General features: G+C 45.4%; 1 protein-coding gene across 1 annotated transcript; it reads left to right on the forward strand.

The window, feature by feature from the left end:
• Positions 1–2,187: 2,187 nt before the first annotated feature.
• On the forward strand, positions 2,188–19,329 carry LOC119392770 (ornithine decarboxylase). Its single transcript, XM_037659727.2, has 9 exons — positions 2,188–2,261; positions 2,881–2,977; positions 4,442–4,518; positions 11,154–11,320; positions 11,742–11,876; positions 13,043–13,208; positions 14,053–14,206; positions 17,988–18,091; positions 18,835–19,329. The coding sequence occupies exons 1-9, from the start codon at positions 2,214–2,216 to the stop codon at positions 19,171–19,173; spliced, it is 1,287 nt and encodes a 428-aa protein (XP_037515655.1). The 5' UTR covers positions 2,188–2,213; the 3' UTR covers positions 19,174–19,329.
• The last annotated feature ends 443 nt before the right edge of the window (positions 19,330–19,772 follow it).

Below are 19,772 nucleotides of genomic sequence, written 5' to 3' on the forward strand. Positions count from 1 at the left end.
CTTTTCCATAATTTGATCCTCTCACTAGCTGCAGTGCTCCACTGAATGAGCAACGTAAAGTAGCAGGCCGCTTCTCATGTATAGCGACTATGTGTACATCCAAGATACCGCAATCATCGCAGCGGTAAGCCGGCACTCGCATCTTAATGCTAGCAAAGTAAATCCAAGAGTAGGATTATAATTGTTAACGTTTTACACCCCAAAACCACGATATGATTATGAGGGACGCCGTAGTGGAGGGCTCCGGAAATTTTTAAGGTGTTCTTTACGTGCACCTAAATCTAAGTTCACGGGCCTCTAGTATCTGGACTCCGTCGAAATGCGGCCTCTGCGGCCGGGATTCAATCCCGTGACCTTCGGGTCAGCAATCGAGCACCGTAACCACTAGACCACAGTGGCGGGTCCCCAGGAGTGAGAGCTTTTGGTCAAAAATTATGCGTGCGGCCACATGAGATTAACGGTACAACCATGTTCATTGTAAACATTTAAAGGTTGACTTTCAATTGCGCTACTAAGTAGCAGTCTACGGTATCGTGGCGACACCAACAGCCTTTGCTGTTCGCAGGCTGGACATTGTGTTCATGCATATGTTGGCGTGAGGTGCTCCTATAGGTGCATGTATGTGACCCTGCGAGGACTCATCTTACCACCATCCGTGTCCTCTTGAAAATAAATAGTGAAAATTTGGTTTTCTAATGCAGCAGCACCAAGTTTCAGTCAGGTAATCAATTAAGTCACGCGTCGTTGTTCAATTTTGATAGTATCTCATGGTCGTTATGCTTATGTGCAACAATGTAGGCGTATAACTGGTTACGAAATACCGTTTAGTACGCGGTGGCCTATAAGCCTGCGATATCTTGAGGACGTGCTCGCGTCATCCACTTGCGATTACTTATTGCATGCATAAAGCTCCGGTAACGTACATACGTACAACCACAAGCTATAGAGGTGTGATTCCATAAGCTATTCGAGCGCCACAAGCATACATGTGTTGCAACCTGCATGTCGTAAGCCGATATTTTTGTTTTAATAGCGGATTTGCCCTGAAAAATAATTTTGCTTATCGAACTACATTATAAAATAAGAGTATGTGTGACACTTTCTGGTAAGTCCTGACTTGACACGTATGCGATTCTTTTTAAAAAGACGCGTTAACTCTCTTTTGGGCGAACGGCTCTCCGACGAGAGTATAGTGATCTCCAAAGAGAGTTCCCGTGTCCCTTTCAAGAGAGTCATATATGCGTAGCTAATCAGTACTCACAAAAAGAAAGAGACTTTTTTTGTCTTAGTGTACATACTGACGAGTATTTAGGCCAGGCCCATAGCCAGGGGGGGAGGGCAGGGGGCCGGGGCCTCCCCCCCCCCCGGAATTTTGACGACACATGGTGTTTTATAGAAAATAAATCATGAAAATAGGCGTTTTTTTCAAATAGTCAATGCTTTCAGCAAATGCCCCCCCCCCCTTCCCCGAAAAAGATTCCTGGCTACGGGCATGATTTAGGCAATGCAAATAAATGTAGTCGCGGATATATATATATATATATATATATATATATATATATATATATATATATATATATATATATATATATATATATATATATATATATATATATATATATATTGTCACGGAGTCGTGTCGTCGATGAAGGCAACAGTCGGCGTGTCCAATATGGAAATCTTTATTTGGCCTAACTTGTGGCCGGGAAACTTAGAGTCAAACTACAGCAATACACACTGTACACTGATAGCGGCGAACAGAGCGTCGACCGTCGATAAACTGATCATTGTTGGGATGCGCCGTCTTTTATACATCATGCATCAAACTTTCCAGCCTTATCACTGGTGGTTGCGCGAGCTCTGGAATAATCTGGACTACTCGCGTCATGTGTGCAATCTTGACAAAATGATCTAGTACAATCTGGAATGTTCCCAGACATTCTGGCGCGGCCAGCGCAAGACAGCGATCACACGTGCAACGGACCAGTTACACAAACATAGCAAAAGAAGTGTGTGTGTGTGTGTGTGTGTGTGTGTGTGTGTGTGTGTGTGTGTGTGTGTGTGTGTGTGTGTGTGTGTGTGTGTGTGTGTGTGTGTGTGTGTGTGTGTGTGTGTGTGTGTTTGTGTGTGTATGTTCTGTACATGAAAGTTATCCGACTGCGCTCGTTCCTAGCTCACAGGTGACCAAACCAAGCTACGCGCAATTTGTGCATATGGGCGGCACACCTGATGAAGTTGCCATGAAGGTGGTGCAAACTCAGGTATGTACCTCTGCGTACTTTCTCTTGACGCATCGATTTCTCTAGGCTCGGGCTTACGGCTGGCCTGTGTTTATTTATTAGAGCTAGATGTTTATTGAGTACGCGACACAGCATCTGCCACGTTCTACGTACGCGTCCGATAGTTCGTCCCTGTTGGTATAAGAGGGGGCGCTTCGGGTCAAGCACTCCCAACTACTGTAGCCTCGTGTGGATATATATATATATATATATATATATATATATATATATATATATATATATATATATATATATATATATATATATATATATATATATATATATATATATATATATATATATATATATATATATATATATATAAACTCTTGAAAAAGACCAGTACCCGGTCGAAACGTCGTTTTTTTTACTTGCGCCTGCAATTCACATTGCTTATATATGTCGAACATTTCGTCTCTATTTCGTGCGTAACGTAGCGCGACCTTTACAATGAAGTTACTTGAACCGCGAAGTATGCTGTAAAGGTCCCGAGCATTCTGTTATACAGGCCTTCGACTGTATAAACACGTGCCCATTAGAATTTACAGGCCTTCGACTGTTAAACACGTGCCCATTAGAATTTAATAACCCCATCTCGCAGAAAGAAGACAACGCCTTCTACGTGTGCGACCTGCGTGAACTGAAGAACAGAGTGCGCCTCTGGCGGCAGCAACTGCCCCGCGTTATTCCTTATTTCGGTGATGTATTGTTCTGCCAAATGTACGAGCTATTTTTTATGTTCACAAGCGTCTTAGGACATTGAGATAGAAAGCTTGACTGAAACAGTAGCAAAAATGTGCTTTGAAGTAACTACACGATCGCATTTAAGGTTTAGTTCCTTGGATCATATTGTCCACAGTTACAGCTATACTGAGATAAATGTGGGTATATATAGAACACCGAGCTGGAACAGATGACACGGATTCTCAGTGCCAAGCAAAAGGGAGGAGTAAAATAAGACAACACGAGAAATATTGACGGGGAATAAAAAATTAGATTGCATATATACAACTATGTGGAAAGACTGAGAAGGGAAGACTGTACATTGTGCCACACTATGTCAAAACAGTGCAAAGCTCGGATAAAAACAATGATTGTGGGCTATGAAAAACGTCAAGATCAAGGAAATTAACATTATAGAGACTTTGTATTCTGTGAACGGTAGAGTGTTGGAAGAAGCAGGCGGGTACATGAAATGGTCTGTTCTCTCTGGTTAACTTACGCGGAATTCGAAAATTTACACAATTGAGAAGTACAGGGCAGGATACGATACCGCGGACTAGCTTGTAAAGAAATAAGAGATCAGAGCGATTTCGTCGGCAGTGAAGTGATGGCAGTGATAATAATTCAGCAGTATTTGAACGAGATCCAGAGTCATTTTTAGCAAAGCGATGGTTATATATGCTGAGGAATTTTTTCTGGACTCGTTCAATGGTGTTACCGCTGGATTGAGCAATGCCATTCCATATCACGGACGCATACTCAAGTTGCGGAAGACATATTGCCGTGTAAAATTTGTGTAGGGCCATGGGAGACCTGAATTCTCGAGATATTCTACAAACACATCCGAGAGAACGAAGGCCCCGCATAGCAGCACGCTTAACGTGAGAAAAAAAGTTTAACGCGCTGTCAACAACCACACCAAGATCACTGATTTCATAAACCTTGCATAACGACACAGAATTGACAGAGTATTGAAATGACACGCTAGATGTTTTGCGAGTGATAGACATGAATTTTGTCTTCGAGGTATTCAGAGAAAGGTTATTACCGTTGCACCATTCGGAAAAAGAGCGCAAGTCTGACTGTAGCAAGCGACAGTCGTTAACTGAATGAAATAATAATAATAATAATAATAATAATAATAATAATAATAATAATAATAATAATAATAATAATAATAATAATAATAATAATAATAATAATAACGACAACAACTGACAACAACAACAACGGCGATGCCACGATGCTCCCCAACTATAAAAGCCATAAAATTAAATAAAAATTCATGACCAAGGATCTCTCTCCATATTGACGTATAAAACTTAGGGTTAAAAAAAATAAAGCGTAAACTCATAAGAACGGTATTAAAAAAAACGATATCATGTTTGTGAAGTTATGTAATACTTTTCACGTCATTATCTCTTCTTTTTTTATTTTAGCAATTAAGGTTTGCACAGATCCCGTCGTCGTGCAGACTCTGGCCTGCGAAGGAGTGAACTTCGATTGTTCAAATAAGGTGAGAAGAAAACCACTTGAGTGAAGGGCTACTTTTTAAACTAAGTGAGTCGTCAGGTAGCACTATTTTATTACGGTGCAATGTGGGAGCATAAGCGTCGCGAGAATATGCTCTGGTGTCAGGCATGGGTGACCTCACCGGCGGCGTGGAAGGTGGGGGTATATGATCACGAGTTTGCGCATGCGCACACATGTGCATACGTAACGCAGCTAAGTATATCCACACACAAAACCTTTCACAGGTCATGTCTCTTCTAATAAATTGTAGATATCTGCTTATTTTTAAAAAATTCGGCAGATCCCACGCACTTTGGGAATCGATGTAATGCGAAGCAGCCAGCAAAGAGCTGCATACATCACCCTGTTTGTCTTTGAGCCAAATGAAATCATTCATGCCATGGCATCTAGTCCAACATATATCGCATGTTTGCCATGCACGCATGCATGCACAATCTAGTGTACACCATGCAAATGAAACGCATATTCTGGTATATAAATGCATGACCTGTCGTTTATGTTCATCACGCACTGGTGTCATGCCATACCAATTTTAGTATATCTCACGTTAACAAAACGGCCGGAAGCGCACCATGACAGTGTCGTGTAAATCATACCGTACATGACATGCATAACATAATTCGCATGTTAGGACCTGTCATTTATCTTCGTCATACAGTCAGATCGCACAATACCAATTTTGGTGTATATCAAACGAGCGAAGTGGCCGCGAGTACACCATGAGTAGAGCATGTAAATCATGCCATACATGATATGAATATTATGGTTTTTCATGTTATCACCTGTTATTCATGTTCTTCATACAGTCACATCGCGCAATACCAATTTTGGTGCATATCAATCTAGCGAAACGGACGCGAGTGCGCCATGAGCATGGCATGTAAATCATGTCGTACATTTCATGCATGTCATGATCATCATGTTACCTCCTTTCATTTACGTTCGCCATACAGTGGCGTCGCGCAATACCAATTTTGGTGTATACCAAGCTAGCGAAACGGCCGGAAATGCACAATGAGCGCGGCATGTAATTCATGACATACATACCTGCATGTCATGATTTCCATGTTACCACCTCTCATTTACGTTCGTCATGCAGTCGCGTCGCGCAATATCAATTTTGGTGTATGTCAAGCAAGCGAAACGGCACGAGTGCGTCATGAGCATGACATGTAAATCATGTCGTGCATGTCATGCATGTCATGATTTTCATGTTACCACGTCTCATTTACCTTCTTCATACAGTCGCTTCGCGCAATACCAATTTTGGTGCACATCGAGCTATAGCGAAGCGGCCGCGAATGCATCATGAGCGTGGCAATTAAGTCATGACATACATGACATGCATGTCATGGTTTTCATCTTACCAACTGTCATTCATGTTATACAGTCACATCGCGCAATACCAATTTTGGTGTATACCAATCTACTGAAACTGCCGCTAGCGCATCATGAGCGTGGTATGTAAATCAGGTCGTACATGACTTGCATGTCATGATTTTCATGCTACCACGGCTCACTTACGTTCGTCATACTGTCGTGTCGCGTAACACCAATTTTGGTGTATATCACGCAAGCGAAACGGACGCGAATGCACCATGAGCGAGGCATGTAAATCATGACATACATGTCATGGATGTCATGGTTTTCATGCTACCACCTGTTATTCATGTTCTTAATAAAGTCACATCGCACAGTACCAATTTTGGTGTATATCAATCTAGCGAAACGGCCGCGAGTGCGCCATGAGCGTGGCATGTAAATCATGTCATACACGACATGCTTATCATGATTTTCGTGTTACCACGTGTCAGTTATGTTCGTCATACAGAAATGTCTCGTCATACCAGTTTTCGTATGTATCCCTTCATTTAAACGGCCGCGAGCGCCCCGAGACCATGTCATGTAAATCATGCTGCACATGACATGCGCGTCATGATTTGCATGTTAGGGCCTGTCATTATGTTCGTCATGAACTCTTGTCACGCCGTACCAATTTTGGTATGTATGAAATTAACGGAACGGCCACAAGAGCCCAAAGGCCGTGGAATGTAAATCATGCTGTTCATGACATGCGTGTCATGATTTTTATGATATGACCTGTCATTTATGTTCGTGATAAGGCCATGTTATGACACACCAATTTTGGTACACATCCGATTAACGGAACGGCCAGGGAGCCCAAAGGCCGTGGAATGTAAATCATGCTGTTCATGACATGCGTGTCATGATTTTCATTATATGACCTGTCATTTATGTTCGTAATAAGGCCATGTTATGACACACCAATTTTGGTATACATCCGATTAACGAAACGGCCAGGAGAGCACAAAGTCGTAGGCGGCTAGATAGATAGATAGATAGATAGATAGATAGATAGATAGATAGATAGATAGATAGATAGATAGATAGATAGATAGATAGATAGATAGATAGATAGATAGATAGATAGATAGATAGATAGATAGATAGATAGATAGATAGATAGATAGATAGATAGATAGATAGATAGATAGATAGATAGATAGATAGATAGATAGATAGATAGATAGATAGATACGCTCAAAGTCGCAGAAGTTCGCTAAGAAATGCTTCGCATTTAAAATTGCTTTCTAGTGGGTTATGAGACTTGGCACGTACGGCACAGAGAGCGGAACGAAGTATAGTTATAGATGAACGCAATCGACGTTTACCTCCCGACAGTTTGTTGCTTGTCCACGTTGCCGTTGTTCCTCTAGACCGTATGCGCAAATAAATAGGCTGCACTGATGACCTGCAGATATCGACACGCGCCTACCTCAAGAAAAGTTCGCCAGGCAATCTCTGGCGCTAATAAAACACCTTATTGGCAAGAGCTTTAATATAAAGTTTCAGTGGATCCCATCCCACGTTGGCACTGAAGGCAATGAAAAGGCTGATGCTCTTGTATGCGAAGCGCGGACATCTGTTCCATAAGTAAGAACTCCCAAAACTTACCAGAACAACAAAGATGCGATACGCAATCATTTCAAGGCGATCTACAAGTTTCCACACCAAGCATGTGTAAACCACGGACTTTCTCGTGAACAAGCGACGCTGTTGTACCGCATAAGAACCGGCTCCGCATACACCCCGGCTTGGTCATTCAAGACTGGGCGATACGCTTCCCCGTTTTGCCTTCTGCGGTGACATCGGGGACATTGAGCATTTTATTTGGCTTTGCCCGCAGTTTGATGTGGAAAGAGCAGCGATGGTCCGCACCTTGCAAAAAGGTTATCCTAGGCACCGGACATTTGAAGACGTCATTTTTCCTGAAGGGCCCGCGGCAACGAGGAGGAGCGTGCAACGAATTTTGTTGGTCTTCCTGCGAGACACTGGGCTGTTCAACACTTGGTGACATACCCCTACAATTCAGGAGATGCTCAGGCGGAACAATTGCCGGCCATGCAGGCCAGGCTAACCCCGCCTGCTGCAATATCACCACCACCACCACCACCACCACCATAGAAAAGCGCGCTTTATATTTTTCACTGCGACTGGGTTCCACCGGCTAACTGTTACACATAGGGGTTGATTGTTGGGTGAGTTTGTACGACATTGTAAATAGAGCAATAAAAACTTGGACACAATAGTTGTCTCTCTTGCGTCCTCGTTTCTAGTGCTCGTTTTACAGTGGCTGTTACACATGTTCTCGCTCGACGCAAGCTGCGCCTGGCTGTGTCCGACATCCCCCCCCCCCTCCCCGCCTCCGGAAAATTTTCATGTTTGCATGGCCTCTCTGTCCCGACGTGGGAGCGGCCCGCTGCACGCTAATCGCGCGCACCGACGGACTAAAATAAAGTTGTTCATCCATCCATCCATGTGGATATATAAACACACACATATGCACGTGCGAACACAAAGTGTGGTTCAACCCACACCTCCCCCCGCCCCCCCGAAAAAATTTCTGGCTACGCTACTGGTCCGAACTGTCGGGACCTTCTAACACGCTATCCAGTGTTCTGACCAGACTGCTTGCCCAACGTGAATGGTGGTGTATGCAGTCTCGAACGTGTACGGGATCGCTTGCGATTGTGCCGGAATCTACTGTGATTAGTCCAGGAATAGATCTGGTACGTGGATCCACGACCGACGACTGATATAGCCGCTTTCATTGTACTGTAAGTGTATCTTCCCTTGCTCGGCTCAAGTCCACCCAATAAAATGATAAGTTCTTAACAACTTGGATGCCGCATTCTTCATCGAGTTCACATGAAAGAATAAATAATAATTGCTTTGGGTTTACGTGCCAAAACGATATGATTGTGAGGCACACCGTGGTGGGGGACTCCGGATTAAATTTCGACCACCTGGGGTTCTTTAACGTGCACCTAAACATAAGCACACGGGTGTTTCTTGCATTTCGCTTCCCATCGAAATGCAGCCGCCGTGGCCGGAATTCGAACCCGCGCCCTCGAACTTAGCAGCGCGGCGCCTCACGTGCTAAGCTACTACGGCAGGTCACATGACAATGTTGAACACACTTTGCTGTTACTATTGGGCGCGAGGCCCACCACTGGAGACGCGGGCGCTGCAATCGCTATGACGTGCAGGGTTGGATCACGTGACCTCGCCTCGCTCTGGCGTAGGGAAGCGGACGGTTGAATGCGGTGTTTCTAACCGGGATTTCGTGGCGTTCTCGCTTTTGAACAGCGTTGTTTTGCTCTCACTTCTTGTGTGTGGACCCCTAGAGACTACACAGTCCTGAAAAGTGAAGTAAAAGTTATCGGCGGCATGGTACTTTTCTGCTCCGTGCCCCGGTGCACTACGTACGCGAAGGGGCCAGGCGTGAGCTTTCACTTTTACCGCTACCCTGCTTTTTACGAGCATATCCGCTGTCACCTGTCTTTTTTATGGCTATTTCAAGCCTATGGTGTTAAAATGGATACCGACCACGAATATTCACATAAAAGCAAGACGTCCCGGCTCCCGCACGAGAGCCTTCTTCACAGTGAAAAATGAATGCGCAAACAGTCCGGTTATGTATGTTTTAAAATATATGACCTAGGCAACATGCGGACATGTGTGGAAAGTTGCCGTCATGACGATTAAGCGAGTGCGCCGTTATCTGGAGATTCAAGAAAGCCGAGAAGTCCAGTTCTTTTCTCTTTCCATTATCTTGTCCCAGTCTATTTCTGTGGCCAGTTGCTTCTGCGTGTTCGGCCAGCGCGTTCGATGAAAACTTTCTTACATCATACATGTGCTGCTTCAGTTTTTGCTAAAAGTTACCTGTCTCACCGACGTAACTTCCACCACGTAACTCCCCCCCCCCCCTCCCGTGATCATTTTAATTGTCCTCGTGTGTCTTTTCCCGACCTCACCTGTTTCGTTAGACTCTCGACTTCAGTTCATGGGGTTCCTTGCTTATAGATTATTTCTGTAAAACGAGCACATAGCCAGTGTCACCTGTTCTTCTCTATGTTGTTTTATGCTACAGGCGAAAACGTGGAAAGCTTCAAACCCTGATTCACCTTCCAACAGCAGCCGCGAAGGATCATACTGCTTTTCAATTAAGCTTTATAAATACTGGACGCTGGTATTTTCACTGCATGCAACATAAAATTGTCATTTAGACCACGGTAAGTTACACCTTGCGGCATCGCCACTGAAGTGCGCAATACGTCTGGCTGGCACACAGTGCATTTGCTATCGCAATCGAGCCCGAGCGGGACCGTGTTTTTCGATCGCGATTCTCCTCTTTATGCAAGCTGGATAACGGAGTCAATCGTCGAAAATTTTCATCCCGATGTGGCTCGGTGGCGGTCGAAAATGCGCCGTGTGACATAGAAAATTCGCTCAATGAGAAGCAACAGATAGATATTAAAATCGTGCCGCAGACAAACTCATGTGAAATGTTATATAGCTACAACACTGAATGAGGAACGCGCGTGCATATGGCTCTGGTGTTTTTGCCTACAATCATATGAGAAAGGTTGCGGCTGCATGAATCTCTAAGCATGCTGGATTGCTTGCCACAAATCGGAGAAACCGCTTTCGTCGTGCTTCATGGTTATGTGTACTAAACAGGAATGTAAATCTGACATCCTTGTCATGTCAAGCGCGGCCCGCTTTTATTAGCAAACCTAAATGAATGAAGTTGCACGGTTGCACTCATATCTCTCAGCAAAAATATGTTTCTTTGCCGAAAGTACGCGCTAAAGCCCATTCGACGCAAAACGATTCGTTACCTTTTACAAAAGCAGCGGGCTCGGCCCCCCTGGTTTCCATATCGGTGGCTATAGCAGACCACGCCGGCAGTCAGGGCGCTGTCTAAGACATTATGGGGAACGTAACATTTTTTTTTTCTGAGCAGTTATTTAGCATTTCGTACAGTCAGTGACGAAGCCGCAGCAGTATTTTACTGTCTTCGTCAAAGTGAAGTGCAACAATAATAATAAAAAAGCAGACGCGAAAGCGGCTGCGGGCTGAGCGGGAGAGGCTTGGCGGAGCAATCCAACCTTGCACGTCACAGGGATGCCTCCGCATGGCGGCGCCACGGTATGTCCTCGCGCCCAATAATGTCACGCCAAAATAGAGGCTTGTTTTACTTTTCACAACGTCAGTTTTCCTTCCTACTCTCTCTCTCTCTCTCTTCGGCAGTGGGAAATCGAGGCGGTTGTCAACACTGGTATCGACCCTTCTCGTGTAATTTACGCCAACCCAGCCAAGCAGTCATCGCATCTTGAGTTCGCCAAAAACACTGGGGTAACAATGATGACCTTCGACTGCGCCGAAGAACTGGAGAAGATTTCGGACAAGAACTCCAGGTTATCAGCGGTAGCCTCTTAAGATGCACGAAAGGTTAAGGTTAGAATCGAGCTAAAAGCTAGCCGAAGGTAGCACGTGGTGCACGAGTTGAAAATTGCTCCTATTAGTTTGCATCAAGAACACTGAATCGAAGCCCGGGCCTCTTTTGTTAGCATTCTACATTAAATTTACGCATCCTCATTAGCATTGGTGTAAATCTCCTTAACGCTTACTCTAGCAAAAGAGTAACTTGAAAGCAAGACATCCTGTTTAATTAAATTGCGAACAAATCCGCCGTTATCGGCGCCACGGTTGCCTAAGGCACTACATAACAGCATTTCGAAAGTATCGTCGACAGGGAAGTTAAAGGCTACCTATCGCTTGCTTTCGGTGATAATTAAGCATTTCCGCAGTACCATGCTCTGGATACTTTTTTTTCAGGCTACTGTTAAGGGTTAAAGCTCAAGGAGGAGTAATCGAAGGGAAGATGGCGGCAAAGTATGGATGTTCGTCGGACGAAGCCGCGCCTTTACTCCTCACAGCCAGAAATTTGGGCCATTCTGTTGTTGGCGTTGCGTGAGTTGATATTAGTTCTCCTATATCCTCGTTCTCGTTTATCGCCTAATCCGCACTTCTAGGATGCTTCTCATCATTTTACAGTGTCCATATAAGGTGTGCCAGCAAACCTAATCCAAGGCATTGTTTGTTAAACTTTTTAAGCATCTTTTATTGCGATAGCATTTACATGGACATGGCAGACGCATTTTCGCCGTCGCATTTGCCGTCATCCCGAGGTTCCGTATAAAGTACAAGGGCAATGCCATGGCCCCGCATGTCGTACGCCCTATGTGCGAGTGAAAGCGTGAGAAGGCAGCCGACGACCGCGGCTCAAGCAGAGAGGAAATGCGCAGGCCGTCTTCCCTTGCGCGAAAGGCCCGTGGAGGGTCCCGAAGGTGGCGGCGTGGGACTGCATGACTCAGACAAGGACTGCGGACTTTGAACGACCGAGCGTGGCCGAGCGCGGTCGCGCGCCCTATCTTGACAGAGATCAGCAGACGGCTCATATCTTTGTACGTGTTATCTTTTCACCACATCTTTTCACCACTTAGTTTGCGTTGAAGCGATAGACAGCACGAAGTGCGCTTCATTCGCTGCAGCGGCCTCGTTTCCTTACGCAAGCGTTTTGTTGAGTTACGCCAGGTCGGATGCTAAAGAAGTTAGCTACTAGCGTTACTTCGTATAACATTCCAATTTGTTGCTATCGAATTCATTGCTTCGGCCTTGCGGCAAAACTGTGACTCTTTTTTAACACGAAAGTGTTTTATGCCGGGGTCCACCAAGACTTTAGTGACGTATTTTCGTCACGTATATGATGGTGATAGAATGGGCGCTAACGGAGGAGAAAGAAAAAACTTGCCTTCAAAGGCGACGCAGAAATAGCTCGGAATGAGGCTAGTTAAAGGAAGTGAGGAGTGCGAATGAGACATAATTTTGGGAAGTGTTCTTGTCAACTTAGTGTATAAATCTAGATTGTCCGAAAGATTAGAAAAAAATTACGAGCAGCAGGTGAATAAATTATCTACACACAGAGTTCGCTTTTGCTGTGGGCATAACAAGCACTTCGAAGACAATAGAACCTGCTGTCATGTCGTTTTTATGCAGAGAATAGCATTCATTACCAACGGTCTTCTGTACAGTGTGGTCGCTGGATTTCACTACAACGCGAACTTCTATTTTTGCAGATTTCACGTTGGTGCGATTCATTACAATCCGGAAACTTTCGCGCACGCAATCGCTCAAGCTCGAGAAGTTTTTGACGTTGCTAAGAAATTTGGAATCGAGATGAATGTGCTTGATATCGGCGGAGGATTTCCGGGTGGCATCCGGAAGCGAGAATCCTTCGAGGAGGTAAACAGCGCTTAGGAAAGTTGCGTTCACTCATTGCATGTTTGGGGCACAGTGGAGTAGCAATGCGACCATGTAATTCCTCAGTGATAAATTTAACTGAATTCAAGCGAAATAAACTTACCCTCTCATTATTTTATTAGAAAGCCCCCATTGCATACAGTTTGACAAAAGTACGCGGGACACTCACGTAATCCGTGTCAGATGACGGGAAATGATATGTGTACGTGGCATTAAGCATCTACTACTTGTTTTTCCGCTGTGTGTGTGTGTGTGTGTGTGTGTGTGTGTGTGTGTGTGTGTGTGTGTGTGTGTGTGTGTGTGTGTGTGTGTGTGTGTGTGTGTGTGTGTGTGTGTGTGTGTGTGTGTGTGTGTTTGTGTGTGTGTGTGTGTGTGTGTGTGTGTGTGTGTGTGTGTGTGTGTGTGTGTGTGTGTGTGTGTGTGTGTGTGTGTGTGTGTGTGTGTGTGTGTGTGTGTGTGTGTGTGTGTGTGTGTGTGTGTGAACAGCTGTACTTTTTGAAGATTTTCATAAGAACTCTTTCAGTTGCGGTTGAGTATCTTCATATACAACCCTTTCCGCCATTAAAACTGCAGTGACACTTTGCTTTACACTTGGAATGGTGATAGCGGTCTCCCGCCCCAATTGACATAAGGGACGAATTAGGCATCTTACTCAATCTAGTGTTGCAGGCAGCAGTTGTCTTGACATTGTCTTAATTTTATAATGCTCGGAATCGCGGTAAAATTTACCGTGCCATACACGTTCGTCAAAACCACCAGTGCAACGAAAAGCCTCTAGACAAAGCGGGCATTTGCCTTTCGAAGCGCCGGCAACTTCACTGCGCAGGTATGCCGGGCCGTGAGGTGCGCGCTAGACTTGCACTTTCCCGAGTCAAGCGGCATAAGGGTCATAGCTGAACCAGGCCAGTACATGGTGACGGCGCCCTACACTCTGGTGGCCAAAGTGGTTGCCAAACGGACTCGGCAAACTAGCATCCATGGTACGTTTTTTGCTCGTTCCTTCCTTGTGATGCATTGACGGGTTAGACTATTGAGTTTCAGCAATTTAACACTTGAACACTTCACTACACGTTCGATGAAAGCGGACAATCAAAATTAATCAGGATTTCTCTACCGTACGATGTCTCTAACAAACCACCTGTTGAATTGATCAAACCTATCCTCTTGCTTTAATGATCGAGTAATGATACCAATGAATTTTTACCGCGATGTTATGCAGTTGAATGCAGTGCGATAATTTAAGGAAAGGCAAATAAAGTGAGGTGAACGTTCATATGCAGATGAAGTAATCAGGATTTATCCATAAAGGGAGGAGTCGAGTGTCTTCAGTTCTAAGGATCCCAGCGACTTCCATCTCCCTCCTACAGGAATGGAAACGGACGCAAGCGTTGAGATATAACTGCGCACAAGAAATACTATTGGAAAATAAATTTTTGAAGTAGAGCTTTCTTAGCACATCTTAGCATTACGCAGGATGGCTGATTGTTGTTGTCAGACAAAAACAGGTCCCAATGGGCGCAACTCCTTTTATAAGTCATAAACGCATGACGCTTCTAATTTCATTAATAATAGTGTATGTCTCAAAGCCTACTACAAAATGAAACATTGTTAATAAGACACTGTTCTCTGGAGAACTGCGTACGTCGCTAAACCTAGCAGGTTGCAATTGTTAATTAAAGGCTATGTTTTTCAGGTTAGGCGGGAATTCATCTTTTTCGAAAACATGGTGTTCGGGGCGGAGATGTTTGTCCCTATAATGTACGTAGTATGTGTCATCTTACTGACTGTACTGCTCTTCAAAACTAAGGAAGACAGGCTTACACGAACAGATATGAAGAATTTATTTCGAAGTAACATAGAATTACTGACGCCGGCTTAAGCCTGTTTCACATGCGAGCGACCGAGCGGCGGGGCCCGCAGCGATCGAGCGGCAGCAGGACGCTCGGACGCGGCTTCGTTTCACATGCACCGCTTTTGCGCGGCGCGCGCCTCTGCGATGCGCAGTGATGGTTGTGGGAAGCGCCCGTTATCCGCGGGTTTCCTTTCTCCGGGCTTGCTTGATTTGGCGCGCTTGGGTTGCAAGTTTCACGAGCCTTCTACTTCGGTGATCGATTTTCACGCGCCTAAACTTTGAATAATGAAAATGTGCAGTGTATCAGAGTGCAATTAAACAACTTCAGTAGTCACGTTTATTTCTGTTCCAGCTTTCTTTTTTTACCACGCAAGTCATGTTGCACGCCCATACACTTGGCCATGGAAAAGCAAAAGAAAGAATTTGTTTTTGGGGTTTTAAGCTTTCACAGGGCTTTCGGTGGCTTTTGCTCTCTAATGCCGCAAGGCGTTGGTGCGCCGTATGGGCCGGCAACCGGATGCAAGCGGCCCAGTCGACGACATTGTGGGTTTGTGAAGGAGCTCGTCTCTTTTTTTTTTTTTTTTTGCCTATTGACATTCTGCAGTAAAGAGGCGGCGGCATTTGTCGTCTTCGGGGTACGTGACCACTAAAAAAAAAAGAAAAGGAAATCAGTAAACTATTCGAACGTGCTGCACCAGAGTAGTAAAAAAAAAAACTGAAACATCTGCTGCGAACAAGTGCGGAGTGTCGTAGGTTCCCCCTGTCCGGACCTATGTTGGTGTCACGATTAGATAAAAATACAAAAGAACAAAATGGCACGTGCAAACGATTTGTCTGCTTTGATGGAAGCGCAGTAAAGAACAACAAAAGGAAAAGAACGGCGTTTTCTACACTGCCAGCTCGTTACAGCAAATGTCGTCTGCTAGAAACCGAGTCGGAGCGAGTTCCTCCCGGCGCGCGCGGCTGCTCTCGTCTCCATCCCTACAGTCACGTGCCCCCCACGTCACTGCTCCCCCATTGGTTGACCTTGGGCAGACGCTCTAGACGCGCTGCCGCGAGCGAATTTTTCCAAATCGAGCGAACAAGATCGCAGCGTCCTTTGGTCGCCCTTAAAACCTGTTTTTGGGCTTCCGCGACGGCAGCCGCTCCGCTCTTGGAGCAAAATCGCTGCATGTGAAACAGGCTTTAGGACACCATAACTATGTGAACGCCAGTTACATACGTTTAATGCAAGTTATTTAAAGCTCATACAGACATTTTCCTGTGGCCCCCCTGTTCCTTCATAGGATTTACCTCGAAATTCAGACAAAAAATGCATGTGCACCCTATTATATACATGCAATGACCTCGCGAACTTAGATTATAAGCTCTGGTGGTGTCCCGCGTTACGCGGCGATGAAAGCAACACTTCTTCACGCTGGGATGCGGTTCTACGCAGCCCTAACCTTGATGAACAGTTATGGACTATACTACGGGCCTTCGAAGGTGCGGAGAGGGTCGGCCTTTCTGTCCCAACATGGGAGCGGCCGGCGCGCCCGAAAGGACCACAATGAAGCTTTACAGCAGAGCTGTTATGCCCGCCGTTTGTCCGGTTCGCGATATAGACAAATTGTCACCATCATGCCGGCGCGGCAACGTCAAGCCAAGTTAAACATAGCTGTGCCTAGTTAACCCAAGTCAATCATAGCCAAGCCTACTTAAGCCTAGTTGAGCATGGTAATACCTAATTAGCCAAGCTTAAGTAAGCTAATTAAGTCAAATTAGACTTATTCTTAATTAAGCCGAGTTGAGATTCTGGTGTGCCCAGTGATGCCAAGCTCGGCAAGATGAGCGGAGCTAAGCCTAATTAAGACTAAGTAAGACTGAACCTAGTTAATACTAAATCGGCTAATTAGCCAATTAAGCCTAGGTTGACTTGGGGTGCAGGCTAATGAGACCAAGCCCAGAATATCCAAATTAGGCCAAATAATCTAATTAGTCGATTGCTAATTAAGCCATAATTAAGTCTAGGTTGGCTTGGGATGCAAGTTAATCGAGATCAAGCCTCGATTACACAAACTAGATCAATTATCCTAATTAACATATTTGGGTTAATTATGCTAAACGGTAGTTAAGCTGTTTCGTGCTGTCATTGCCAAGCGATTCCCAATCGAAGCCGATCGATACCTAACCAATACTCGTGATTTACAACGTGATCACGTGAACACTTCGCGCATCGGTGTGTGAATGTACTGCTTGGCTTGGCGATGCGCTTGCAGTAGGGAGAGGCTACAAAGAACAGACTACAAAGAACACGGGACACAGTTTAACAGAACGAGCACAATATACGTGTGCTTAGTCAAGCCAGGACCAATCGAGTGCCGACCAGTTCTGCTCTGTCCCAGCCTTGCGCGACTCCGTCCAAGCTGCGGAGATTTTTTCATCCATACCGAATGCCATCTAACCATCTTATGTGCGGTCGGCCTCCTTTTCTCTTTGCTTGCTCTTTGGGTATACAGCACTGATTTACGCTACACTGAGCCGGCAGCCTGCATGGCATGGCCAAAATAAAAAAGGTTTAGATTCATTACCTTTTCATCGAAAGAATGTTCAGGATTGATCTTTCCTTTGGGACCGACACATATGATCATTATGGCAGTCCACGAGGCTCTCAAGACACGACACTACGCCAGCACCGTAACTCCGAAGAATCTAGCTTATTTCTATTTTCTTAGGGTCTACAACTCGCACTCAGGCATTACCGCGGGAAAAAATAAGGCGGTAACCATACGTATTTTAGTGTTAAGGCTAACATCCTTGCCTTTCTTATAGCCCTTGATAGCCCACCCATCTGTGTTTCTTTTTTCTCTTTTCTATTTTAATACTGTTGGTTAACTTTTCACTGTCTGATTTATGTGTTTCCAATGTAGGTATCCTTTGTCGTCACCATGATGTCTACCTGAACGCAAGTAAGGAGAACTGCATTCCACGAGAAATGTACCCCTTCCTGGACATCGGTTACCAGCCGCTCGGCGTAAGAGAAATATCGATGTCATTTTACGCGCGAATTTTTATGCGAGCCGTCGCTGCAGGCGTCAACGGGTCAATGCAGGGGTCCAGACACATGGCTCGCGGGCCGTATGCGGCCCAGGAACATCTCGCTAGCGGCCTGGTCGGCACACGACCGTCTTCGCCCCATATTTTTTTTCTTGCTAAATATGTTCATGGGTTACACAGACGTGACTGGTTTCGAGCATTTTTTTCTTGAAGCACCCCATGCGGCCGGCATTTAAAACGCAACCGTGGAATTCTATATGTCTTTCAGAATCGGGGTCCAGATTTCAGTCATTATGGAGACCAGTATCGATATGTTTCTCCAAAACCCGACATCAAATCCCCTTCAAAAATGACCAATATATGAGATATGGGGAAAACTTCCTTGTAATGGCAACGCTAGCTGACATTTTATTTAATCTCCCTCTCCCCATCCCCGCTCCAACCTTCGTCACTGCCCGGCCCACAGGGAGACAGTTTCACTGACTGCGGCCCGCTAGCTGACGTGTGTTTGAGACCCCGGGCGTAAGGCGTTATCAAAAGGCAGTTTTTTCGCTTCTGATACATGAAGCTACCTATGTAGCAATGGAGCCATCCGATCAAACTCATATCTATTCAGATCATAATCGAGACTTTCAGCAATGCGACAGTTACAAATTTAGTAGCGGCAAATGGCAGACCCAACTGTACTTCTTAAATTTACGAGCACGTAAACTCACGCAGCCGCCCTACGACCGTCCGCGCACACACTTGACGACGTTGTGGGGAGCCACGTGTCACCCTCTGGACGTACTCGAGGAGAGCGTGCCCTTCTTCGAGGTCTCCGTCGACGAGTGGCTGGTGGTGGACAACGTGGGTGCCTACGGAATGGTCAAGGCGAGTGGCTTCAACGGTACCGGCTTCCCACCGGTTCACTACATAACCTCTGCGGAGGACGCACCACGCGTCGCCCATATTCTCGAAGCCTCTCCGTTCTCGCCCGGCTACAGTCAGCCTATGCAGGCTGCGAAAGAAACCTGCTGTTCGGGAATCGACCCGAACTTAGGCAGCCATGCGTCGTGAGAACACGACACTTCCTCTTACGTATTTCATCTTAGCTCTTCCCCTACCCCAGGGCAGGGTAGCATACCAGATACTAGCATCTAGTTAACCTCCGTGCCTTCCTCTTCTCTCACTTGTCAAGAGTATAATCAATCAAAATGACAATCTACTTCAAAATAAAGGTGATGCGGTACAATTGCTCTCCAGTCTCTTCCTTTGGGCGTTATGTTTGAGAACTCTCTGTTTTTGCCTCGGCTCTTTCAACTCAGCAGTCTCCGCCTGAATGTCTACGCATGCAAGCCCAGCTTTTAACGGAAGCGATGATACGATGATACTGAATCAGCGTAAGAAGCAGGGAATGTAGGTTTAAAATTATACATTAGTGTGTATACTTTCTGTATATGTAACGCTCAAACCACGTAGCGTGTGTGTGTGTGTGTGTGTGTGTGTGTGTGTGTGTGTGTGTGTGTGTGTGTGTGTGTGTGTGTGTGTGTGTGTGTGTGTGTGTGTGTGTGTGTGTGTGTGTGTGTGTGTGTGTGTGTGTGTGTGTGTGTGTGTGTGTGTGTGTGTGTGTGTGTGACGCACACGACACTGAACCCCCTCGAACGCGCGCGGGGTCA

Source organism: Rhipicephalus sanguineus, chromosome 5 (assembly GCF_013339695.2).
Source record: "Rhipicephalus sanguineus isolate Rsan-2018 chromosome 5, BIME_Rsan_1.4, whole genome shotgun sequence".
NCBI lineage: Eukaryota > Metazoa > Arthropoda > Arachnida > Ixodida > Ixodidae > Rhipicephalus > Rhipicephalus sanguineus.

What these genes read in the sequence shown, in the direction of transcription:
- LOC119392770 (XM_037659727.2), top strand. Translation starts at nt 2,214, where the DNA reads ATGGGCGGCACACCTGATGAAGTTGCCATGAAGGTGGTGCAAACTCAG. An exon ending in TGAAGGTGGTGCAAACTCAG is followed by an intron (nt 2,262 to 2,880) that starts GTATGTACCTCT and finishes CCCATCTCGCAG; the next exon opens with AAAGAAGACAACGCCTTCTA. An exon ending in AGCGAGAATCCTTCGAGGAG is followed by an intron (nt 13,209 to 14,052) that starts GTAAACAGCGCT and finishes TTCACTGCGCAG; the next exon opens with GTATGCCGGGCCGTGAGGTG.